General features: G+C 41.4%; 1 protein-coding gene across 1 annotated transcript in view; it reads left to right on the top strand.

Annotated features, from left to right (window-relative positions):
• The window catches only part of LOC116982049 (epsilon-sarcoglycan-like), a 51,899-nt gene extending 27,221 nt beyond the window's left edge, over window positions 1–24,678 (top strand). The window contains exons 6-12 of the mRNA XM_033035332.1: window positions 10,816–10,969; window positions 12,700–12,911; window positions 13,177–13,203; window positions 16,892–17,080; window positions 20,337–20,363; window positions 20,624–20,658; window positions 23,793–24,678. Coding sequence (XP_032891223.1) covers window positions 10,816–10,969; window positions 12,700–12,911; window positions 13,177–13,203; window positions 16,892–17,080; window positions 20,337–20,363; window positions 20,624–20,658; window positions 23,793–23,800 — 652 coding nt within the window. The 3' untranslated portion in view covers window positions 23,801–24,678. The remainder of the gene's footprint in view (window positions 1–10,815; window positions 10,970–12,699; window positions 12,912–13,176; window positions 13,204–16,891; window positions 17,081–20,336; window positions 20,364–20,623; window positions 20,659–23,792) is intronic.
• The last annotated feature ends 2,025 nt before the right edge of the window (window positions 24,679–26,703 follow it).

Genomic DNA, 26,703 nt, shown 5'->3' with positions numbered 1-26,703 from the left:
TCCACCAGACCAAGCAGCAATTGGCAGGCACTTTAGTGAACAAAACTTGCTCCTCACATCTCCTTCAAGCTTTGCCTCTCTCACCTTAAAGCTATTCCCTGCAGTGTCTCCATCCTGGAGAATAGGTTCTGGCTGTTTACCTCCACTGTCTATGCCTCTCGTAATTGAATATACTGTATATCCACCAGGTCTCCCCTCAACCTCCTGCAGCTCAGAGAAAGCAATCCAAGTCTGTCAGAGGTAGATAAATTGACCTCTGCAGAATGATGCTGATCTATCTCAGTATAGTCTGCAGTGAAACAATATGACCTGATTGTTTTTATACCAGTTGATAATACATCAAGGCAGGTTTAAGGTTAGAGGAAGGAGTTTCAAAGGAGAAAGCTTTTTTTACATAGAGAGTGGTTGATGTCTGAAATTTGCTGCCAAAGGAGGTGATGGATTTGGTTGCAATGGCTAGAATTTGGAAGCATATGGAGTCATACAGCACGGAAACAGTCCCTGCGGGGTAACTCGTCCATGCTGACCAAGGGGCCCATCTAAGATCATCCCATTTGCCCACATTTGACCCATATCCTTCTAAACATTTCCTATCCAATAACCTGTCAAATGTTCTGCCTCAACTACCTCCTCTGGCAGATTGTTCCAAATACCTCTATGTGAAAATGTTGCCCCTCCATTTCCCATTAAATATTTCCCTTCTCACCATGTTCTTGAATCCCTACTCTGGAAAAACGACTATACATTCTACTAATCTATTCTCCTCAACAATTTAAATAGATCATCCCTCAGTTTCCTGAGCTGCAATAAATAGCCCTAACCTGTCCAACCTCTCCCTGTAGCTCAGGCCCTTGAATCCTGGCAACTTTCTCGAAAATCGTCTCTGCACTTTTCCCCCCCATTTCGAGAGGGACTTGAATAGGAAGGTACGGTAGGAGATGGACCTAATGCAGGCAAATTAGATTAGTATAGACAGGTATGAAGACAGACATGAATATGTAGGCCAAAGGCGCATTTCTGTGCTACACAGCTTTGTTAAGACTCTAAGTCTCTATTGAAGACGAAATAATATATAGTTATTAGCGCCACATACAATATGTTTATTACATCAAATCTTGGAAGTAATAAATTCCTAAAGAGATCTATTGCCCTTTCCTTCTTCAACTAATTGCCATGAAAATCCCAGGAAAACAATGCTAACTAACCTTCGTAATAGTTGTTTTGGCGATTGGATGGGAGATTCCCTGAGCAAATCTGCCCAGTGCTAAAAGAAGCAGCACACTTTTCAAAGAGTTGCTCAGCCAGCATAGTGTTGTTGCACAGCTTCAAGGTGAGAGGGTTATACAGAGCAAGTATTTTACACAGAGACTGGTGGGTGCCTGGAACATGCTGCCAGGGGTGGTGTTGGAGACAGATACGGTTGTGGTATTTAAGAGGCTTTTAATGAGGCATGTGGGTGTGGGGGGGTGTGGATCAAGTGCAGGCAGAGTAGATTAGGTTATCATGGTATCATTGTGAGCCAAAGGGCCTATTCCTGTGCTGCCCTGTATCATTTTACTGAAAGAGGCTCTGCCTTGGGGATAAACTGTTGCAAACATAATGCTGCTGACGGATGCAAATTGAGTAATATAATAATGTCAAAGAACTGGAAAATCCGACTAAACTATTTTCATGCTTGTACTCAGATGAACATAAAAAGAGCATGAAAGTCTAAAACAAACTGCAGATGAAATGTGAGGGAAGGAACTGCAGATGCTGGTTTAAACCGAAGATAGACACAGAAAGCTGGAGTAACTCAACGGGTCAGACAGCGTCTCTGGAGAAAAGGAATAGGTTACGTTTGCCAGACTTCCAATTTGAAGAAGGGTCACGACCCGAAATGTCACCTATTCCTTTTCTCAAGAGATGCTGTCTGACCCGCTAAATTAATCCAGCTTGTTGTGTCCAGCAATCTGCAGATGCTGGAGATCATAAATGCAGGAAACACTCAATGGATCAGGCAGCATCTACAAAAAGAGAAAAAAGAGTGATTGTATCAGACTGAAGGGGCTTCTTTACTCAATTAAGAAGGGGATTGACTGCGTAGATTCATACTTATGTTGAATTGAAAACTGACTGATACATTAAATAGAAAATTCAGGAGAAAGATAATGATGAAGCGATTGGTTAGAAGAACTTGTTAAAGAAATGTGGACATGTATACAGGAGTGAAAGGAATCGGAAAATAAATTGGTTAATGTTGGAGGAAATGGGGAAAAAGACAAGGCTTGAGTGTGGCATATACATCTAGAGTGCTCAATAGCTTATTTTTGTGTAATTAATATATATTTCTATGTACTTCACAATTGTATTAAAGACACCTGCCAGTAACATGTTCATCAATTTGCAACCCATTTTGTCAAGTATGGATCCTGCATACATCTCTATTTCACCCAGATTGTGGTGAAACAGGGAAGAGCAATGGTCCTAACATCCTGCGGACAGTCATGAGGCAGATTCATGTCCTCCTATCCCAGTAACAAAGTCAGTTCCTTCTTCAACCCAACAAACAACTGCAGATGAGATTGGTTTAGCTTGACATCATGTCCATCACAACATTTAAATCAGTTGAATTGAATTGAATTGAATTGAAAAGATAAATACAGCATGGAAACAGACACTTAGGCCCACAAAGTACATGCCGACTACCAATCACCCGTTCACACTAGTTCTACGTTTTCCCACTTTCTCCACCGCTCCCTACACATTAGGGGCAATTTACAGAGGACAAACCCGCACATCTTTGGGATATCGGAAGAAATTCGAGCACCCGGAGGAAATCCACGTGGTCACAGGTAGAACGTGCAAACTCCACACAGAGGTCAGGATCGAACCCGAGTCTCTGGTGCTGTGAGATAGTAGCTCTATCTGCTTCTCCACAGTTATGGATACCTTATATGAATTTTTCAGGAGGAGTGATGTGATGTGATTTGTATGGCCTGCCCTGACACTGGGAGAACATTGATAGATTTTTCTTAACGATGTCACTTTTAGTACCAGTAGGTGGCACACATATAAAGGAAAATGAATTCTACAATACATACGATTTTGTCAAACTTCATTTCTTTGAATGTGATTAACATTGCAAACTGAAAAGATTACTCAAAAGGCACATTTCCCATATGAGCTCACGAAACATTAATAATAATTATCCAGTCAATTTCTAAAATCTATTAAAACCTTTCCCACCACACACAACTGTAAATTCCGCCCCAAATTCCAGCCTGCATTTGGCTCACCCAGAACCTAAAATTGGGGCAATTAAACAAACTGATTCATGTGAATTATTTTATTTTGCATGGATCTATGCATGGAAACAGGCCCTACGGCCCATCAAGCTCACACTGACCATCGATCACCCGTTCACTCTAGTTCAAAGTTATCCCATTTTCTCATCCACTCAATACAAACTAGGGGCAATTTACAGAGAGGTCAATTAACTTACAAACCTTCACGACTTTGGGTTGTGGGAGGAAAACGGAGCACCCGGAGGAAACCCAAATGGTCACAGGGAGAACGTGCAAACTCTACACAGACAGCACTCGAGGTCAGGATTGAACCCGGGTCTCTAGCGTTGTGGGGCAGCAACTCTACCAGCTGCATCATTGTGAGTTCCTCCAGCACTTTGTGTTTTGCTGAAGATTCCAACATCTGCAGTCTCTTGTGTCTGAATTTTTGTTGATGATGTCAGTTCAGTTTAGTTTATTGTCACCTGTACCGAGGTACAGTGAAAAGCTTCTGTCGAGTGCTATCCAGTCAGCGGAAAGACAATGCATGATTACAATCGAGCCATTATAGTGTATAGAATGCATGATAAGGGAATAACTTTTAGTGCACAGTTAAGCCAATCAAAGATAGTCCGAGGGTCACCAATGAGGTAGATAGTAGTTCAGCACTGCTCTCTGGTTGTGGTAGGATGATTCAGTTGCCTGATAACAGCTGGGAAGAAACTGTCCCTGAATCTGGAGGTGTGTGTTTTCACACTTCTATACCTTTTGTCTGATGGCAGAGGGGAGAAGACGGAGTGGCCAGGGTGCGACTCATCCTTGATTATGCTGCTGGCCTTGTCGAGGCAGCGTGAGGTATAAATGGAATCAATAGAAGGGAGGTTGGTTTGTTTTTATGGTCTGGGCTGGGTCCAAAATTCGCTACAATTTCTTGCGGTCTTGGATGGAGTAGTTCCCAAACCAAGCTGTGATGCATCCTGATAAAATGCTTTCTATGGTGCATCTGTAGGAGTTGGTGGGAGTCGAAGGGGGCATGCTGAACTTCCTAAGCCTTCTAAGGAAGTGGAGCTGTTGGTTTGCTTTCTTAGTCATTGCTTCAATATGGGTGGTCCAGGAGAGGTTGTTGGTGATATTGACTGCTAAGAATTAGAAGTTTTCAACCATCTCTTCTTCAGCGCCATCATTGCAAACTGGGGTAAGTGTACCTCTTCACTTCCTGAAGTCGATCACTATCTCCTTTGTCTTGCTGACATTGGGAGAAAGATTGTTATCCCAATACCAGGACACGAGGTTCTCTATCTCCTTACTGTACTTCCTGTATTAAACCTCCTCCTTCTCATCATTATTTGATATCCGGCCCACAATGGTGGTGTCGGCTTTGAATTTGAAAATTGAATTAGATTTGTACATGGCTGTACAGTCGTGGCTGTGTGGCTGCCAGGGTCTCAACCAGAAACATCACCTATCCCTGTTCTCCAGAGATGCTGCCTGACGTGCTGAGTTACTCCAGCGCTTATGTCCTAAGGTACTCCATGGGTGCTTTAAATGAAGAATGATGAGGACCACACAAAGAGTGAGTTGCAATGAAAATATAAGTAGTGGATATTGACAAGCTAAGCACTTGTGTAAATGAAATATCCCCAGCCTGAAGATTCAAGCTGGAAACAGCTATTTGGAAAGCTATTTGGAAAGGTTCTGGCTGTGGGTGACACAGTGGCATAGCTATTAGAGTTGTTATATCACATCTCCTGAGACCTGGCTTATCTATCTATATTACTAAAAGTCTGTTCTTGACCGGTTTTGGCCTTCTGTGCTGCGATTTCCGAGAGAACGCCGCCACCTACGGCCGTCATTTTTGGCCACCTTGCTCAGAGCCCCCCTCCACCGTATGTGTGCCGAGGATTTTTCCCGTCGATTACAAATGACAGAGATATTAATGTTTTTACAAAATTCCCCATTCTCTTTGCTGCCCCCGCTGGCGGCAGGGGGGAGGGACTATAAAACCAGGAAGTGGTGTGCCACACAGTCTCTTCAAGATGGAGGAAGGCAGAGGGTCACGTTTCTCTGAGCTGTGAATAACACTGAACACATGTCTACTCAAATGTAAGTGCCCTTAGTGGTTCTAAAATGCTTGCAGAATGTGTCTATTGGTTCTAAAGCTTGCAAAAGAATGTCTATTGGTTCTAAAGCTTGCAAAAAATGTCTATTGGTTCTAAAGCTTGCAAAAAAATGTCTATTGGAACTAAAGCTTGCAAAAAAATGTCTATTGGTTCTAAAATGTTTCATACTAGCGCTCCAGAAAGTGCCAGCGCCCCCCCCCCCCCCCGGTTGGCTTGGCTTGGGTGTGTCTTGAAATTGAAAGGCACCACTTACTGCAAATGGTGGCATGAAGTTGAAAGGCACTACTTACTGCAAATGGTGGATTGGTTGCTTTGGCTTGAAGTTGAAAGGCACTACTTACTGCAAATGGTGGCTTGGGAGCTTTGGCTTGAAGTTGAAAGGCACTATTACTGCAAATAGTGGCTTGGTTGCTTTGGCTTGCAGTTGAAAGGCACTACTTACTGCAAATGGTGGATTTGGTGCTTTGGCTTGAAGTTGAAAGGCACTATTACTGCAAATTGTGGCTTGGGAGCTTTGACTTGAAGTTGAAAGGCACTACTTACTGCAAATTGTGGCTTGAAGTTGAAAGGCACTGCTTCCTGCAAATGATGGCTTGGGTGTGGCTTGAAGTTGAAAGGCACTACTTACTGCAAATGGGGGCATGGGTGCATTGGTTTGAAGTTGAAAGGCACTATTACTGCAAATGGTGGCTTGGTTGCTTTGGCTTGAAGTTGAAAGGCACTACTTACTGTAAATGGTGGCTTGGTTGCTTTGGCTTGAAGTTGAAAGGCACTACTTACTGCAAATGGTGGCTTGGTTGCTTTGGCTTGAAGTTGAAAGGCACTACTTACTGCAAATGGTGGCTTGGGTGTGGCTTGGGTATGGCTTGAAGTTGAAATACACCACTTACTGCAAATGGTGGCATGAAGTTGAAAGGCACTACTTACTGCAAATGGTGGATTGGTTGCTTTGGCTTGAAGTTGAAAGGCACTACTTACTGCAAATGGTGGCTTGGGAGCTTTGACTTGAAGTTGAAAGGCACTACTTCCTGCAAATGATGGCTTGGGTGTGGCTTGAAGTTGAAAGGCACTACTTTAGAAGAGAGATTAGAAGAGACTGGGAACAAGAACTAGCTATAAAAATTTCAAAAGAGAGCTGGGATAAACACTTACTATATGTGCATAAATGCTCGATCAACGTACGACATACTCTAATTCAATTCAAAACATTACATAGACTATATTATTCAAAAACTAAAATAAATAAACTTTTTCCCAATGTCTCACCCACTTGTGATAAATGTCAGTCACAAGGAGCTACCATAGCGCATTCTTTTGATTTTTGTATAAAAATCCAAAAATTCTGGAACAAAATATTTGAGATCTTCACAAAATTAATTAAAATAAAACTTGTACCAAAAGCAGAATGGATCATTTTTGGAATATCAGAAGGTAACCCCGAACTAAACGTGTTTCAAAAGAACTTACTTAATTACGGGCTAATAATGGGAAAAAAGCTTATACTCAAATTCTGAAAAAAACGCTCCAATACCAACAATAAAAATGTGGATTTCAAACATGTTCGAAACATTACACCTGCAAGAGATGAGACTCCTCCTAGCAGGCAAAGCAGACCACTTCCAAAAGACGTGGTCTGCATTTATGGAACTATTACAAGCATAAGGTACAATAGTAATTTAAAAAATAAATGGTACCAGGATCTGTTAACGGGGGGTAAAAAAAAAACACGGTTGGTATATCCTTTTTTGCGGAGTTTTGTGTTATAATAGAGCGATTGTTTCTCCTTTTTTTTCTTCTCTTTCTAAGGTCTATTTCCTTTCTTTACTTCCTTCTCTAACTTCTTCTCTAAGGGGCTTTCTTTTCCCAACACTTTCCTGCACCTTCACGACTCTTGCTCACTTTCCTTACTTCTTTTATTTCTACCTTTTTTAAAGCTCGAAAAACGAAGTGGTACAACAAATGTAATAAGATATATGTGATGTGTATTACTGTAATTTACTGTACTTCTAATTAAAAAAAAAAAAAATTATTAAATTTTTTTAAAAAAGGCACTACTTACTGCAAATGGGGTGCGTGGGTGCATTGGCTTGAAGTTGAAAGGCATTACTTACTGCAAATGGTGGCATGAAGTTGAAAGGCACTACTTACTGCAAATAGTGGCTTGGGTGCTTTGGCTTGGTTGAAAGCACTACTTACTGCAAATGGTGGCTTGGGAGCTTTGGTTTGAAGTTGAAAGGCACTATTACTGCAAATGGTGGCTTGGTTGCTTTGGCTTGAAGTTGAAAGGCACTATTACTGCAAATGGTGGCTTGGTTGCTTTGGCTTGAAGTTGAAAGGCACTATTACTGCAAATGGTGGCTTGGTTGCTTTGGCTTGAAGTTGAAAGGCACTACTTACTGCAAATGATGGCTTGGGTGTGGCTTGAAGTTGAAAGACACCACTTACTGCAAATAGTGCCTTGGGTGTGGCTTGAAGTTAAAAGGCATTACTTACTGCAAATGGTGGCTTGGATGCATTGGCTTGAAGTTAAAAGGCATTACTTACTGCAAATGGTGGCTTGGATGCATTGGCTTGAAGTTAAAAGGCATTACTTACTGCAAATGGTGGCTTGGATGCATTGGCTTGAAGTTAAAAGGCATTACTTACTGCAAATGGTGGCGTGGGTGCATTGGCTTGAAGTTGAAAGGCACTACTTACTGCAAATGGTGGCATGAAGTTGAAAGGCACTACTTACTGCAAATGGTGGCGTGGGTGCATTGGCTTGAAGTTGAAAGGCACTACTGTAAATGCACTTACTTCCTGTTTGCACTGTATATTGATTTTAGATAAAACGCTACCACTTACGGCTGTGATGTTTGGCCATCTTACTCAGTCCCCCCTCCGCTGAGCAGGTGCAGAGAATTCTTCCCATCAATGAAAAATAAAAGTGTTATTAGTTTTTTTTTAAATGTTGAGAATCTCTCTCTCCTGTCAATCACTCCATGAAAGCCACACCTTTTCCGGTGGGGGGGGGGGGAGGGGTTATAAAACCCAGAAATGTGGGTGTGGCTCAGTCTCTGCAAGATGGAGGAGGGAGAGGTCATGACTCGCTGTCTTTAGTGGCTTTGCACCCTACTTCAAATGGTATGAAACTGCACTTGAATTTGGTGGCCTTGCACCCTGCTAGAAGTGGTAAGAAACTGCAATTGAATTTGATGGCCTTATACCCTGCTTGAAATAGTATTTCAAGGATTAGCCGTGAGTCAACTACCAGCCCACCAGCCGTGAGTGAGTGAGTTGCCAGCATAACAGGCTTGATTGACTGAGACGCCAGCCCAAGAATCCATTTGACGCACAATTTGCATACTAGCCCTCCGGAAACCAGTCCCTTCAGCCCACAACACCCATACTAGCGCTCCAGAAACCCCCCCTCCAACTGGCCACCAATATTAGAAATGGTGGAGAGGTGGAATATTGCGTTGGATGACCAGCCCTCCTGTGTGATGCTGGGACCCAACGGGTCCCACTTAGTCTAGTATCTTGATGTCCGGTGCTCTCTCTCTATGTTGTCTTCGTACGTTCGCCCTGTGATGGCGTAATTTTCCCCATAATGTCTGATTTCTGCCCACCTCGCAAAGGCAGGAACGATTGAGTTTCTGTTTAGCATTAGAGATACAGTGTGGAAACAAGGCCCTTGTTTGTTCTGGGCTGACCATTGACCACCTGGCCACACTAGCCCCATGCCATCCCACTTTCTGTATGACTCTGTGACTCTATGCATCATGTTGTCCTTCACTATGATATTAAGGGAAACACACAAGTCTCATGTACAACTGTGTGTGCAAATAGGGTCTTACAGTAATCATTCAGAAGAATTGGTACATCTTGCATTGGCATCAAGGTGATTAGTAACAAAGCTTTTGATTATTGTCCTGTGCTCTCTCACCAATTGCCAACAATCCTTCGTTCAAGCCATCTATTTTAGACAAAACGTTTACACATTGGGAAAGATCAGGAATCAAAAAATACGGAGATCTTTATGAGATGGGAACTCTTCTCTCATTTCATGAATTACAGTCGAAATATCACCTGAAAGGTAGTCAATATTTTCGATACCTTCAAATTCGAGACTATCTGAAATCATATTTCTAAGACTATCAATCTTTGTTGCCAGACACACTAGACGAATGTATGAATAGAAACTCGGAGTCAAATAAGTTAATATCACATCTGTATAACACCCTTTTAAATATAGAAATCCCACCATCAGACCTCCTACGACTATGTCTACGACCTCATATGACTATGTCTACGACCTCCTACCACCCCCCTCGACCTCAGTCTTCCACGCCTAAGATCAACTACGACTGGCTACGAGTGGAAAATGATCACATGATAAAATTATGTATTGTTTGCATTTTTTTTCTTGGGCCAGTTACCGACCTACGACTACCATCACGACCTGCCTATGAGTAAAAAGTATCAATTTTTTCCAGGCCAACCTTTTTTTTACTCGCGGACATTTTTTATCAGGCTGGAAAAAACGCCGTGACCTAATTGAGGCCACGAGTACGCGGAGACCACTCACGAGCATGAGGAAGAGTTACGAAGACCTCCTAAGACCTTGTGGCGACCATGCTGCGAGTATGAGTCAAGGGAAAACTTGGCAGAGGTCACCAATTAGGTCGTGAAATTGGGACAGGGGCTTTAAGTTGGATAGATAGCCCAAGACCTTGACAGTTGATCCTTAGATTAGAGCTCAATTTCTACTGCAGCAGCTTGGGAATTAAAATTGGGTATCAAAATAAATCTAGAGTAAGAGAAGACCAATAATAATGGTTGTGAATCTATTGCAGGGGTTATAGATTGTGGAATGTTTAGATCATGGCGTTATTCTGCCCAAAAACAGGTTATCTGGCCCATTGAGTCTATGCCGACCACTTTAATCATCCACATTAATCCTACATTAATCCCAGGGATGGGTATGTGCAATAATCAAAAGCTTACAGTTTGATTTATGTGTAATTCTAGGCCCAGTAACGTGTTGACTGCCATTTGAGATTATTTAGCAAACTCCTGAGGTATAGGGAAATTTTGGGATGGACAACAATGACTACATCCTCTGAACAAACCCATAATAGGTACTTCAAAGTCATACTGGCAGTAACTGAATGGTTATTTATTATTCCGCAGTTCAATATCCATAAATGTCTGATATTTTGAGACATTCTAAGATAACAACAGCAGCTTGTTGTTGTGGATAACAGCTTAGAGCATATTTTTAATGCAAATAATGGAAATATTCTGAGGTTTTACCAAATGCCGTCTATTTTTGCCTGTGCCTTTGCCAATTTAACGATGAGTACACTTTCACAAATGTGTAGTTTAAAATATGCCTTGCATTATATATCTCATTGAGAAATGCATAACTTGATATGCTTGCTTTGCAGTGTGTATGTAAAGGTTGGTTCCAACTTGCCCTTCCCTTCTTGCCTGGAGGAGGAAGTACTTGGAGGAGAACAATGCAGTGACCAATTCGGACCCAGCAACTGTGAAGACACATTTAGTCCTCAGTTCATTATTGATTGGTGCAATATCTTATTGGTACGTTTTATTATTGTAAAGTAACATTTTGATTTGAAATGGGGGTCAGGGGTTATGGGGATAAGGCAGGAGAAATGGGTTAGGAGGGGGAGGTAGATCTGCTGTGATTGAATGGCAGAGTAGACTTGATGGGCCGAATGGCCTATTTCTGCGCCTATCACTTATGACCATTTTGTAATAGTTATCAATAACACTAAAAAGCACTGCAAATACTTGCTGTTTCTCCTTGCATAAGAGCTACAGTACAGTACAGTTTAGTTTATTGTCACGTGTACCGAGGTACAATGTCAAGCTTTTGTTGCGTGCTATCCAGTCAGCGAAAAGACAATGCATGATTACAATTGAGCCATTTACAGTGTATAGAATAGAGATTTAGGTGTGTGGAGCGATTGTAATATGTGATTGTAGATCTGCTTCTGTGGCCAGCACACAAATAGTCGCCTGGGGTGGGCGCCATCTTGGAAGCATCCAATTTCTGGTTGTAGAGAATCCAAGTTCTAAAGAATCACTGGAAATAGACCCTGCTTTTTTTTTTTTGTGTAAAATTTTGACGAAAAAAATTGAGTATAGAATTGTATTCCTAGTAATGATACCTTGATGAAATTTTGCAGTGGGCGTTGAACAAATGGATTGATGAAATTTTGTAGTGAGCAGTGAACAAACAGTGTGGAATTTGGCAACATTGCATGTTGCTCTCTGCTGATCATCCAAGCAGCAGGGAGCTCTTGGCATGTCGCCTGGTTACTGCACAAGTGGGTGAAAATCATTCATCCGCAGATGGTGGAAGTCTGAAGCTAATGCAGATATTGCTGGAAACGCTGGCGGGCATTTGTGGAAAGAGACAACGAAACCCTTCAGATCGATGACTCTTTGTCAAAACTGGGAAAAGGAGAAAATAAACAAAGGTTAAATGACCGTTTGTTGGTGGTGGAAGGATAAAATCATCACGGTTGCCATGGGGAGAGGTTGTTGATGATTTACCCTGGATAATTGCTTCATATAAGATGTTTCGTCTGGGTGCTCCAGCTTCCCCTCATATCCCATAGATGTGTTGGAAGGTTAACTGGCTGTTATACAGTCCACTCAATGCAGGTGAATGGAAAATAGGGGAGATGATGGGCAAGTGTCAGAGGGAATGAGTAATAGGGAAATACAGAGAAGGAGAATGGGACAAACGGGATTGATTGCCATGGAGCCAACATGTTCTGGATGGTCTGAATACCCCCTTCTGTGATGTTATAGGTAGGAGATCGTAACATTAAACAAGTCAGAGGTGGGATTTTCACGGATGATTACACACTGTTCAATTCCATTCACTGGTTCTCTGTTAATTGTGATTTCCACACCTGCAAGGAGCAAGATATAATGCAAGGCATCATTCAGGCATAGGCTGGGAAGTGGAAGGTATCTTTCAAACCATTAAAGCCCACGGAAGGAGTGTGGCTTTCACAGTTCAAATAATCAACAAAAGAAAGTATTTTAGACCTTTCAAATAAATGACGATTCCCATCATCAACATCTTAGGGATCAACACTGATCAGTAACTCAAAAGGAAAATTACATCCATGCAGTGACTTCAAGACCAGGCCATTTATTGGATATCCTACAATGAGTGCCTCATCTCCAGGCAACTTAAATGTTGAACGTAAAACGACAAATATAACATGTTAATATATATTTATTTATAATGCAGACACACTAAGTAATCCATCTTATATTTTTCTTAACAGATCGATAAATCTAAACCAGATTCCCCAGAGGTCGAGGTGGTTCTTGGGGACGGTATCCTTACAGATAGTGGAGAATACGATCCTCCCCCCGATTTCCTTGAAGACAGAGACTACTATTTGGACTATGTGGTCACAATAACAGTCCCTTTAGTAATTGGTCTATTTCTGTGTCTCATCCTTGCTTACATAATGTGCTGCCGTCGAGAGGGAGTGTAAGTTTTCTTTTAAGAATGTACATCTTGGGGAAACATAAGCCTCACGGGGTGATCTTAAAATGTTATGCTAGAAGTCAAATTGGTGAAGAGGATCCTTTTCTGATGTTAAATTGGGCACTTCTGACTAAATTGCCTTGTAATTTTGCAAAACTGATTTGAACGTGGTGTCCATAATGGGTTTCTCCTCATTTTGATTTCAGCTGAACTTCCAATGATTTTCCCCTTTCCTTTATTGACACCTTTTTGTTTTGTTCAATTGCAGGGAAAAACGAGATGCAAAGACTTCAGAGTGAGTTGACTTTTCTCTCCTTTCATCTTGTGGGTGGGCGGCGCGACTTTTCGGTGGGCGGCGCGACTTTCGTCAGCAGCGGCCTCTGCAGTCCGTCTGCGTTTTTATTATTTTATGTCTTTGTTTTTATGTAGTTTTTGTTATTTTTTGTTGGGGTTTGTGTGTGGGGGGGGTGGGGGTGGTGTGGGGGGGAGGGGGTAACTTTTAAATCTCTCCCTGCACGGGAGACCCGACCTTTTCTTTGTCGGGTCTCCGTTGTCGTTGGGGCCGCAACGAGGAGCGGCCTCCAACAGGAAGACCGGGGGCTGTGGTGCCGACTACTCACCTCACCGTCGCGGAGCTGGCCGAGTCCAGAGCGGGTGGAGCTGTGGTGGACGCTGCTGCGGCCCGACCCCCGGAGATTCGGTGGCTGCAACTGCGGGTCTGGCGGGCGGCACCGGGAGCCCGCGGGTCCCTGGAGGGAGACCGCTTTTCGGGGCTTCCGCAACGGCGACTTCTCCCGCCCAAGTTGCGGGGTTGAAAAGCTCCTGGAGCGGGGCCTTACAGCACCGCCCCGCGCGGCTTGGAATGGCCGCGGGACTGCGAGCGCACGCCGGGGGCTCTAACACCAAGACCCGGTGTGCGACCTTGCATCACCCGGCGTGGGTTTAATGGCCGCGGGACAATTCGATCGCCCGCCGGGGGCTTTGACTTTGACTCTGACATCGGGGGGGAGAGTGCAGTGGAGAGAGAAGTTTTTTTGGCCTTCCATCACAGCAATGTGATGGATGTTTATGTAAATTATGTTGTGTCTTGGGTCTATTTGTTTGTAATGTATGGCTGCAGAAACGACATTTTGTTTGGACCTCAAGGGGTCCAAATGACAATAAATTGAATTGTATTGTATTGTATTGTATTAATTGAAATAAACTTGATGAATATAGCAACATATTATTTTTGAACAATGGGTATTTTGAAGACATTGTCTCAACTGTATTCATTTGCAGAAACACATTATGCAATGCAAAATGTCTAGCGTTTTATCACCAATGATAAGAAGTTAACTGAAGTATTTACAGGAATACATCAGAAGAGAAATAATATTAAAGAGGAGGCATATTGGCAATTTTCAGAGATGAGAAAGCCATTAGTAATCAATGCTGGCTACAGAGTTTGTGACAGTTATAGTGAAATTAAAGTTAGTGATGGTTATGAAATCTAATTTACACGGGTTGGAGGCAGCTGCTTATAAACGGTAATGTGGCCGGCCTTCACCATCTCCCGGTTGCCGGACATTTTACTGTATTCCCATTCCCACATGGACCTTTCTGTCCTGGGCCTCCTCCACTGTCAGAATGAGGCCAAATGCAAATTGGAGGAACAACACCTCTTATTTCGCTTGGACAGCTTACAACCCAGTGGTATGAACATTAATTTCCCTAATTTCAAGAAACCCTTGCAGGCCCTCTCTCCGCCCCCCCCCCCCCCCCCCCCCCCCCCCCCACACACCTTAGTCGTCTTGCCAGTTTCACTGTTCTTATCCTTTCGTTTTTACCTCCTCCTCCTCAGCCAACAACAGACGATTGTGAGCTCTTCGACCATTGTCTGGTTTGTTCTCCACCTTTTCATACATCTAGTTTCCCTCTGCCATGACTCTCAGTCTGAAGAAGGGTCTCGAGCCAAAGCATCATCCTTTCTCCGTTACTTCAGAGATGCTGCATGACCCTCTGAGTTCCTCCAGATTTTTGTGTCTGTCTTTAATGGGGCAGGGACGATTGGTTGCAGACAAGCGCATTACTGCTTTCACTTTGTCTGCAACGAGTTAGCCTAGAATAGCAATGAATACTCCTTCATCATGCTCCAGTACCCTCCTAGCAGATTTACAAGCTTCTTCAATTTCTCCTTTCAGTTCTAATGATAGGTCTCTGACCTGACACACAGACACTGTTTCTCCTCCATCAGGTGCGGCCTGTTCTGTTGCGTGTTGCCAGCATTTATCTGTTTTGTTTTAGATATCTCATGTCGGCAGCTTTTTTTTTTGTTTCTCAAATAGTAATGAATGCATTGGCTCATGTGTTAAAGCAGGTGACTGAAGCATTGGTTGCCATGGTGAACAACATTGTCTGCTTTTCTACCGTTCTATTAATAGAACCAATGGCATGAATATCAAGTTTCAACATAATGCTTTTTAATTTGAAGAACCATCTAGGTCACTGTTACAGTTTTGTGGCTATTTAGGGAACAGACTGATCCTGTACCAACGCTTCCTCTTTAACCACAGTATGATTTGGTGCGAACACTTCACTGGTTTTACACTTCAGCATACATGTGCTTGTGCTGGTGATTGTAAACGTTAATCTATTGTAAAGGTTCAACTTCAAAGATTATAATTATGAAATATCATGTCAGTGAAATAACATAGTGGGGGGGGGGGGGCACGGTGGCGAAGCGGTAGAGTTGTTGCCTTACATTGCTTTCAGTACCAGAGACCCGGTTCGATACCGACTATGGGTGCTGTCTGTACGGAGCTTGTGTGTTCTCCCCATGACCGCGTAGATTTTCTCCGAGATCTTCGGTTTCCTCCCACACTCCAAATACGGACAGGTTTGTAGGTTTATTGGTTATCCATAAAGGTAAATTGTCCTTAGTGTGTGTAGGGTAATGTTAATGTGCGGGGATCGCTAGTCGGCACGGACTCGGTGGGCCGAAGGGCCTGTTTCCGCGCTGTATCTCTAAACTAAACTAAACTAAACTAGACTAAACTAAAAATATCATATACTACAGGGAGAGGTAGCTGAATGGATGGAGAATTGGCTTCATGGAAGGAAGCAGAGGGTTAAGGTTGACGGTTGTTTTTCGGACTGGAGGCCTGTGACTAGTGGTGTGCCTCAGGGTTTGTTGCTGGGACAATAGTTATTTGTGGTGTACAACAATTATTTGGATGTGAATATAGAAGGCATGATTAGTAAGTTTGCAGATGACACTAACATGGGTAGTAGCAGAGATACCAGAGATGGTTTCCAAAAATTACAGCACAATCTTGATCATTTGGGCAAGTGGGGTAAGGATTGGTTAATGGAGTTTATTGCAGAGAAATGTGAGGTGTTGTCTGTTGGGAAGTTAAACCAAGGCAGGAGGTTGTAGAGCAGAGGGATCCAGAAGTGTATGTGTATAGTTCAGTCAGTGTATTGAGTACAGAAGTTGGGTGTTATGTTATACAAGACATTGGTAAAGCTGCATTTGGAGTAACTGACAACATTACAACAATCTTACGTAGAAAACACTATCTTAGATACTCAATCACCCCATTCCCAAGCTACAATAGGCACATCCAAGTTTGAGTTTGTGTTGGAGTTTTGTGTTTGCTGATTGTGTATGTGTTTGTGTTAAAACAATATTTAAAAGATATTCGGACAGGTACATGGATAGGAAAGGTCTAGAGGGATATGGGACAAACACGGGCAGGTGGGACTATTGTAGATGGGGCATCTTGGTCAGCATGGGCAAGCTGGGCCGAAGGGCTGGTGTCCGTGCACTATGACTGTGACTGTATGACTTCATGAGAGTCAGGATCAGAAACTTCTAGATTCTCAGTTGAATGAGATTCCCGTTCTAGCAGTTTAAACAAATGTTGTTTTCAGTCAATTTAATATAAATACAAGTAAAAAATAAAATTCATATTTATTTATCTTTTGCTTTTTCTTTTCAGTATTCAACTTGTCCATCACCAGTCGATTCAGGATGATACCAATGAACTCAGGAACTTGGCTAAAAGCAGGGATGGCTTGCGACCTCTATCCACTCTCCCCATGTTTAACGCCAGGACTGGGGAAAGGGTCCCCCCACGAATCCCTTTTAATTCTGACACATCCCGAATTCCTCTTATCATGGACCAGCAGTAAGTTCCCATTGTTTAATAGGAATGTGTGACATGTGAAATATACAAAGTATTGCGAAGAATTAGTGCATCTTTCTACATCATATATTCTACATCAATAGTTTGTTTGCTGAATGAGGATGGTATTTCTAAGTTATCTTTCAAATCAAAAGGTTAGAAGTAAACCAATACTTTACTGTTGTTCATAAGCCAACAGCACTGTCAACTGGGACTAACAATTAATTTAATTGCAATGCGTACTGTAAGTGTTAATTTGGTGTCTAGGGTATGTAACTACAATGAGAAGCCAGACACTGCGACATTCTCACTTCACTGACATTTAAAACATTGAGACGTTTATACATGAAATTGGCAAATTGTGTGGATTTAAAAATTAGTTTGATTCCAGACTGGAGTTATACTGCAAGTAACAGTAACTAACATTCATTAGTACATTGAATATTGTAAACTAAATTCCAATATTGGACGAAGCCATATGGGTGATAGACTAGAAGCAGCAAAGAGACATGTGCTGTCAAAGAGAGAGGTATTAGAGATACACCGTTAACCACTGAGCCAGAGAGGATAAAGGAGAGAATTGTGTATTGCAGAAATGCAGCAGGGTCAGTAAGAGGACCGGACAAGGCAACCCAGGAGCTGCATGAGTGCCAAGATCATTATAAAAAATGAGAAAGTAGTTCCAGAAATAGACTGTTTGGCTCCTCAAGCCTGTCCTGCCATTCAAGATGATCAAAGCTGAGATGCCCCAAGCCTCAACCCCTTTTCAGTGCTAGTTCTCCCCAGCTCCAAAATCCCTGACCTTTCAAATATTGACCCTTTTCCTCGCTAAATGACCCCAAAGATCTGACCCCCACAATTCACTGGTGAAGTGAGATCAAGAGGTTTGTCACTGTTGATTGTACTCATGCATAGTTTGGTCTGAATTGATTGGATAGTACACAAACACTGTGGCGCAGCGGTAGACATAGAAACATAGAAAAATATGTGCAGGAGTAGGCCATTCGGCCCTTCGGGTCATGGCTGATCATCTAAAATCAGTACCCCGTTCCTGCTTTTTCCCCATATCCCTTGATTCCTTTAGCCCTTAGAGCTAAATCTAACTCTCTCTCTAGTGAAGTTTCCTCCACTGCCTTCTGTGGCAGAGAATTCCACAGATTCACAACTCTCTGGCTGAAGAGGTTTTTCCTCATCTCAGTCCAAAATGGCCTACCATTTATACCTAAACTGTGACACCTGGTTCTGGACTCCCCCAACATTGGGAATTTATTTGTTTCTATAAGATACCCTCTCATCCTTCTAAATTCCAGAGAATACAAGCCTAGTCAACCCATTCTTTCATCATATGTCAGTCCCGCCATCCTGGGAATTAACCTGGTGAAGCTACGCTGCACTCCCTCAATAGCAATAATGTCGTTCCTCAAATTAGGAGACCAAAATTGCACACAATACTCCAAGTGTGGTCTCACCAGGGCCTTGTACAGTTTATTGACATGCCGTTAAGCTTTCTTTACTGTCTGCTGTACTTGCATGCTTACTTTCAGTGACTGATGTATAAGCACACCTAGGTCTCGTTGCACCTCACTTTCTCCTAATCTGACACCATTCAGATAATAATCTGCCTTCCTGTTCTTGCCACCTCACATTTATCCAAATTATACAGAATCTGACATGCATCTGCCCACTCAGCCAACCTATCCAAGACACCCTGCAGCCTCATGGCATCCTCATTGTAGCTCACACTGCCACCCTGCTTTGTGTCATCCACAAATGTGGAGATGACACATTTAATTCCCTCATCTAAATATTAATATATATTGTAAATAGCTGGGGTCCCAGCACTGATCCTTACGGTACCCCACTAGTCACTGCCTGCCATTCTGAAAAGGACCCATTAATTCCTACTCTTTGCTTCCAGTCTGCCAACCAGTTCTCTATCCATGTCAATACCCTCCCCCCAATACCATGTGCTCTAATTTTGCACACTAATCTCTTGTGTGGGACCTTGTCAAAGGCTTTTTGAAAGTTCAGATACACATATTCACTGGCTCTCCCTTATCCATTCTGCTTGTTACATCCTCAAAAAATTCCAGAAGATTAGTCAAGCATGATTTCCTCTTCACAAATCCATGCTGACTTTGACCGATCCTGTCACTGCTTTCCAAATGCGCTGCTATAACATGTTTAACTATTGACGCAAGCATCTTCCCCACTACCGATGTAAGGCTAAATGGTCTATAATTCACTGTTTTCTCTCTCCCTCCTTTCTTAAAGAGTGGGGTTACATTGGCTACCCTCCAGTCCACAGGATCCAGAGGCGAGAGAACATTGGAAAATGATCACCAATGCATCCACGCTTTCTAGGACCACCTCCTTGAGTACTTTGAGATGCAGACCATCAGGCCGCGAGGATTTATCTGCGTTCAGTCCCAACAGTTTACCTAACACCATTTCCTGACTAATGCGGATTCCATTCAGTTCCTCCCTCCCACTAGATCCCTGGTCCATTAGTATTTCTGGGAGATTGTTTGTGTCTTCCTTAGTGAAGACAGAATCAAAGTATTCATTTAACTGTTCTACCATTTCTTTGTTTCCCATTATAAATTCACCTGTCTCTGATTATAAGGGACCTACAGTACATTTGTCTTCACAAATTAAGTTAGCGAAGGTGCAAAAGATCTGCACAAAATGTAGTGTTTAAGAAGGAATTGCAGATGCTCGAAAAATCGAAAGTGGACAACAAAAGCTGGAGAACCTCAGCGGGTGAGGCAGCGTCTATGGAGAAAAGGAGCAGGCGACGTTTCGGATTGAGACCCGTCTTTAGACACAAAAGGAAGAGTTGCTGGCTTTACAGCGTCAGAGACCCGAGTTCGATCCTGACTATGGGTGCTGTCTGTACGGAGTTTGTACGTTCTCCCCTTGAACTGCATGGGTTTTCTTCGGGATCTCCGGTTTCCTCTCACACTCCAAAGAGGTTTGTAGATTAATTGGCCTGGTATAATTGGAAATTGTCCCTAGTTTGTGTAGGATAGTGTTGGTGTGCAGGGATCGCTGGTCGGCGCGGACACGGTGGGCCGAAGGGCCTGTTTCCCTTCTGTATCACTAATTTAAACTAAACCAAAGCGTTTCTCATTGTATCTCGGTACACGGGACGATAATAAACCAATACCAATACTAATTCAAAATCTCAGTGCCAAATATTTCTTAAAGGGACCTTAATACAAGTGAAGAACACAAACCTTTTATGTTTTTCCATCAGGGAACAACACAGTGATCCTTATCCCAGGTAATTATGCTTAATTTATTATCATATTGAAATGTTTTAACATTTTATTTACTATATTTAAATTGTTAAGATTTTTAATTTTTCAATTGGGTTAAAATTAAAATTGTCATCTAGTGATTTTGCTTGCTAATCACAATGAAGTGGTAAATCTGATCACCTAAAACAGGTCATTCACACCACCTAGTGCTCAATGCATGATATTGCAACAATAATCAAATCATCCAACAACATAACTACTTTTATGATTTTGTTCTTTGCAGAATCCAGCCAAAGGCTCAACAGCAAAAAGTTATTGGTTAGTATTCAGTAATTAAAGATATAACTGATTGCAATGTTTGGAATGCATTGTTTTAAAATATATGTAAAATATTTAACATGCATGAAATATATTTTTTAAATGAACTGGAGTTGGCTATTTGCCTCTTAAACTGATTCTGTCATTCAATTAGTTCACAACCTATGTATTTTTTTAAAGTTATGCTTACACATAAGCTTTGTATCCATAGAACCTACCCAACAAAATATATCAGTCTAAAGAAAAGTGATCATCTGGCTGGCTTTGATTTGTTCTTTGCCTTCCTTTCATTCTTTTGTTCTTTGTATTTTTCACATCTTTAGTTTCCCTCTTCCCTGACTTTCAGTCTGAAGAATGATCATGACCTGAGATGTCACCTATTCCTCTTCTCCAAAGATGCTGCCTGATCCACTGAGTTACTCCAGCATTTTGTGTCTTTCTTCAGAGTTGTGTTTTTTTTTCAGTTATTCAGCCTGAAGAAGGATCCCGACCTGAAATCCATTCCCTCCACAGATGCTGCTTGGCCCACTGAGTGTTTTACTTAACATTTCAGCATCTTCTGCTCCTTGAGTCTACAAATTATATCAGTGCAGTTTGAAAGTTTCAAGCTATCCCAGCTACCTTTAGTGGATAGATCTGGATTTGCACCATGCTTTGTGTGAGGAAGTGCTAGCTTAAATATCGCAGATCTAATCCGATGCTCCCTGCGCTATATCCTCCCAGAAAAGGGAAACAATTTCTATCTGCCTTAAGAAATAGATTCATTCTCTTGAGTACCACAATTTAGTTATTACTGGATAGACTAGAATCAACCATAATAACTATGCTACGTCTGTGTAGCACTTCCTTGTAATTTAGCTCCTTTACTCCCATATTAGTTTAATAGATCGACATTGCACTGGGTCTGAGATTTTGGCCCAAAAGTGTATAGTACGTTGATGGAGATTTAACTTCACCTTTATTTAATTGCCATCAATTTGTTTTATATTCCACCCCTTTTGCAATAAAAGCCAATAATCATTTTTATTACTTTCTGCACCCATACCTTGGTCTCTGTAATTCTGTAGATGGACCCTTGAACCTCTCCAATTGACGCGTTTCTAGAGCTATTAATGCCACTTTGCATCTATCTATGCTATTAACTTTATTAGCTAACCTGCAGTATCAGTGAAACTTGATTAAAAGCTCATTTTATTAGAAAGAAACTCTCATTCTTTGAAGCAAGCTATTTAAAAATATAATTAAAAGTTGAATTCACACTGGAGATATTTTGGGGGCAACACCACCAATTAGAATATAGATCAATTATCCAAGTTGGTAAGAAGTTAAAATGTTGAATGGTATCCAGTTGAATCTTCACTGATTATGAGTGGTAAGAAGTAGACATACTCATCACATTTAAAAAGTACTTGGATATGCACTGATATTTCAAAAGACAAAACACAATGAGTTTATTTTTCTACAGTTCCCCTGCTGCGGCATGGCTCTTTTTGACCATCACAGACCCAGTGGACAGAATGGCCTCCCTCTAGAAATCTATCCTGATGATGTGCAGCAAAATATTCAAGCCCTTATTGAATAATAAACCATTGTTGTACAATACAATCTAGCTCTAAAGCCTGCCATGCCCCACTTTAATGATTATATATCCCATATATATATATATATATATATATATATATTGCTATAACCAATGGTTCAAATCGTCTGTTTTAAAAATCTGCACTTCCACACAAAATTGCTATTTTTTGCTCTCTAATTGTGCACATGTTTGGAGCTCCCTTGCAAGCATGAGCAAAATTGCAACATTTCTGCACACTTGCTCCCTGCTGACGAGATCACTGCACTGCAATACTGGAGCAAGGTGACGAAACACAGGTTCCTCAAAGACCTCAAATCCAATCCAAAACATCGTCGGTCCATTCCACCACAGATGCTGCCTGTCCCACTGTATTCCTCCAGCACTTTGTATTTTGCTCAAGATTCCAGCATCTGCAGTTCCATTTGTCTCTGTTCTTCCTGAGCCGGGTCTAACGTTGCAGAGGATTATTAAACCCATGTATTAGAATATTGATGAATGCATGCAAAGGTGAAAGGCAAGGGTGTAAGGTAACTTTTTCTAATGAGTTAATTTGGATCTTTTGTTTGCTAGTGACTATTTAAAAAAAACATTAGACCATGTTTATTATAATGGTTAATTTGTATAATTTTTTGCATGGCTTATATGTTTGTGGATGTTTAGGGACATTCGCAAACATTAAATCTCTGACAACTTCTAACACCTGGAGAGCATCTTGACCCTTCCTTGAGTACGTCCGATAGTGCAAATTCTTCCAGGGAACTTGTTCTAACCCGACTGAAGCCTGAGGAGGGTTATAATTATTACCTTGAACCAGGTCTGATGTTACTCAGGAGACTGGCTAGGCCTCTCTTGGAATATTGTGTGCAGTTCTGATCACTGTACTATAGACAGGATGAGGTTGCGCTAGAAAGTGTGCAGAAGATGTTCACCAGGATATCATGTGGAATGGAAGGTTTTAGTTACGTGGAAAGATCGGATAGATTGGGTTGGTTCTCACTGAAGCATAGCAGGCTGAGGGGTGACTTTATCGAGCATCATGGAATTTTGAGAGCCACAAAAAGGCTACATGATCACAGTCTTTTTCCAAGGGTCAGGGAGTCTAAAACTAGACGACAAAGGTATAAGATGAGAAGGAAAATATTTAGGGCAGATTTGTGAGGCAACAGAGGATGGTGTCACAAACAAAGGGTAATGGGGGGTCTGGGAAAAAAGGTGCCAGTGGTGGCACAGGCAGGTACTATGGGAGCTATTAAAAAGCATTTAGGCAGGCGCATGTATAGGAAAGGAATAGAGGGATATATGCCAAATTCAGGATAATGGGATTAGCGTAGACTAGTATTTTGGGTGGCATGGACTAGTTGAACCGATGGGCATGTCTCTGTGCTGTACAACTCTGTGATTTTGGAGGAACCTGTACTACAGGACTCAATCGAGGAAGGGTAAAGAGGTAAGTTGCTTGGTGGAAATTTTAGGCCAATATTTCCCTTGCCTTCTTAAGTCAGGGTGCACATAATAATGCTTAAAGATTTATTTACAATTTCTTTTCAATTAGGTAAATGAAGTCTTAAAGCAAAGTTGCTGACTGGATGTTAATCAAGGCACCACTCGTTACGAAAAACATTCATAGTTTTAGACAAAGTCAAGATGGAAATAAATGTAAACCTTATTTTACTGTCTTTTACCAATCATATCTAATGTGTCTTATGATTATTATTGACATGTACACATTTAATTCTAAGCAAGCTGCATTAATTAATAAACATAAAAATCACATTATGCAGAAATCACAATGTGCCATTTCATCCAATGAATGTGCCACAAAAGCAATTCTTTGTCAAAGTGTGATGGGCTTTCATCAGTAAATCATCATATGTATTAAGTATTATAACACCATGGTTTATGTGCTATGTGAAAAACATATTATAATTATATGTGCATTATTACTGAAATAAGGGGTTTACTTACAAGGTAGTTTTTCACCAAAGTGACCTATTCACAGATTTAGTGGTTTGTGTAAGTTATCTCTGAAATTTAAAAAGGAATAGATGCTTTTACATTTGTTATTCTGTGCCATAGAAATATTAGAGTCTATGCATTAACTTTTTGAGTTTAGCACTGAGCAGAAACTCAACTTGTGCTGATGATATTAGTAGCATCAAGACCATGAACACTATATGGATTTAAAAGCTTAACAAATGCTACGATGTAAACATTTTGCAGCGAACTACTGAGAAGTAAAACATGTTCCAAAAATGTTTTTTCACATTAGGAATGTGTTTTTTGCCGACTCTGTAAGAACAGATAAAACTTAATTGCTTTTATTATGATAAACATATGTGTATCATGGTACCTATTGCTCACAGGTACAAACTTGTTTTTGCATATGCAAAACACAGTCTGTCTTTATTCAATTCTTGTGAAATATATATTTTACCTTGTTCCATGATAAATCATTACTCTATTCAAAAGCTATGCCTTCACTTGACAGGCAGAGTTAATTTTGAGTAAATTTTAAAGAAAGGGTTCTAAAAATAGCAGTTATTTCACTTTTACCTTAATTACCTAAATACTGTTTCTACATTTATTAAAGCAGAAACATAAAGGATTATGAATGTGGTGGCTGGCTCCTTCTCATTGGCACTGGTTCCTTCAATTGTAGGGTTTGAAGACTATAGTTTAATCTGAATTGAAATATGTAGGCTATCCCAGTGCTGTAGTAAGAACCTAAGACATAATTAGACATAATCTAAACTATGGAAATGCTGCATAAAGATAAAATGAGCAATATAGTTCTACAACAGCAGATACATATGTATGCGGATGTGAGTGTCTACAATCTCTCATGTTGCACGGGATGCACATTCCACTTGACTGAGCTGACCATTCTTTTGTCAGAAAATACCAACCAGTTACCTGAAAGTCTCGACCCGAAACATCATGCATTCCACCTTTCCAGACACGCTGCCTGTCCCGCTGAGTTAAACCAGCTTTTTGTGTTTGCCTCAGTTCAGTTCAGTTTAGTTGATTGTCATGTGTACCGAGGTACAGTGAAAAGCTTTTGTTGCATGCTAAACAGTCAGCAGAAAGACAATACATGATTACAATCAGGCCATTTACAGTGTACAGATACATGATAAGGCAATAATGTTTAGTGCAAGGTAACGCCAGCAAAGTCTGATCAAGGATAGTCTGAGGGTCATCAAAGAGGTAGATAGTAGTTCAGCGCTGCTCTCTGGTTGTGGTAGGATGATTTAATTGCCTGATACCTTTTGCTTGATGAGAGAGGGGAGACGAGGGAATGGCCATGGTACGACTTATCCTCGATTATGCTGTTGGCCTTGCCGAGGCAGCATCAGGTATAATTAGAAACCTGACTTTCACGCTTTACACAAATTAAACTTTAATGGGTAAAAATAAGGAACTGCAGATGATGGTTCATGCAGGAAAAACCCCAAAACGCTGAAGTAACTCACGACCAGAAATGTCACCTATCCATGTTCTCCAGGGATGCTACCTGACCCGTTGAGTTACTCCAGCATTTTGTGCCTAAACTTTAGGACTAGGAATACTTTATTGTCACATGTGACTAGGCACAGTGAAATTCTGTGCTTGCACACACAATGTATACAAATAGCGGCCACCTAAGGCGCTGACAAAGTCATAAAGCTCGCTGGCTCCCCCTTTTGCCCCACCCCCATGTCCCCCCCAGCAGTTTCCCCCATGTCGAATCTCCATTGTCGTTTGTTCCCCCCCCCCTCCATTGTCCATTGTTCTCCCCCCATTCCCTCACGACGGTCCCCCCACACCGGGTCCTCCATTGTTCTTTAACTGGGGTTCGCAAACTTCGTTCTTTAATATTTGTTTAACATTTTCCAATTTTGCAGATGACATAAAATTTGAACTGTGAGCATGATAATAGATATGCAGAGTCTAGTGAAATGGGCAATGAAATTTCATGCTGAGAAATGCTGGGTGTTTTAGAAGAATGAGAAGAGTAAATTGAACGAGAGAAAACAATTCTAGTGGATGTGCAGCAGAGGGGTCTGGATTGCATGTACATAGTTCACTGAACATGGCAAAGTAGTTGGCGAAAGTGGTTCGATCCTAGGCTTTATTCATGAAGTATAGTGGACGGCCAAGGAAGGCATTATAAGCCTAAGTAGATAGTGAACCATGTGATTGTACCTCATCTTAACAGCTTGACAGACCGACAGACAGACAGACAGACAGACAGACAGACAGACAAACAGACAGACAGACAGACAGACAGACAGACAGACAGACAGACAGACAGAGAAATAAACAAATAAACAGGCAAATAAATAAATAAACATATTAGCAATGTTACAACATTTTGAGATTTAAAAAATCAAGTCTGTAATTTATCCCGATCAGATAAAGCATAAAAAGAAGTTTAATTTGACACCTAATTCACTTTCATATCTTCAGTATTAAAAAAGTTA

This window comes from Amblyraja radiata, chromosome 16, assembly GCF_010909765.2.
Source record: "Amblyraja radiata isolate CabotCenter1 chromosome 16, sAmbRad1.1.pri, whole genome shotgun sequence".
NCBI lineage: Eukaryota > Metazoa > Chordata > Chondrichthyes > Rajiformes > Rajidae > Amblyraja > Amblyraja radiata.
Note: the sequence above shows the minus strand (reverse complement) of the source record. Positions and strands in the feature narration are given on the sequence as shown.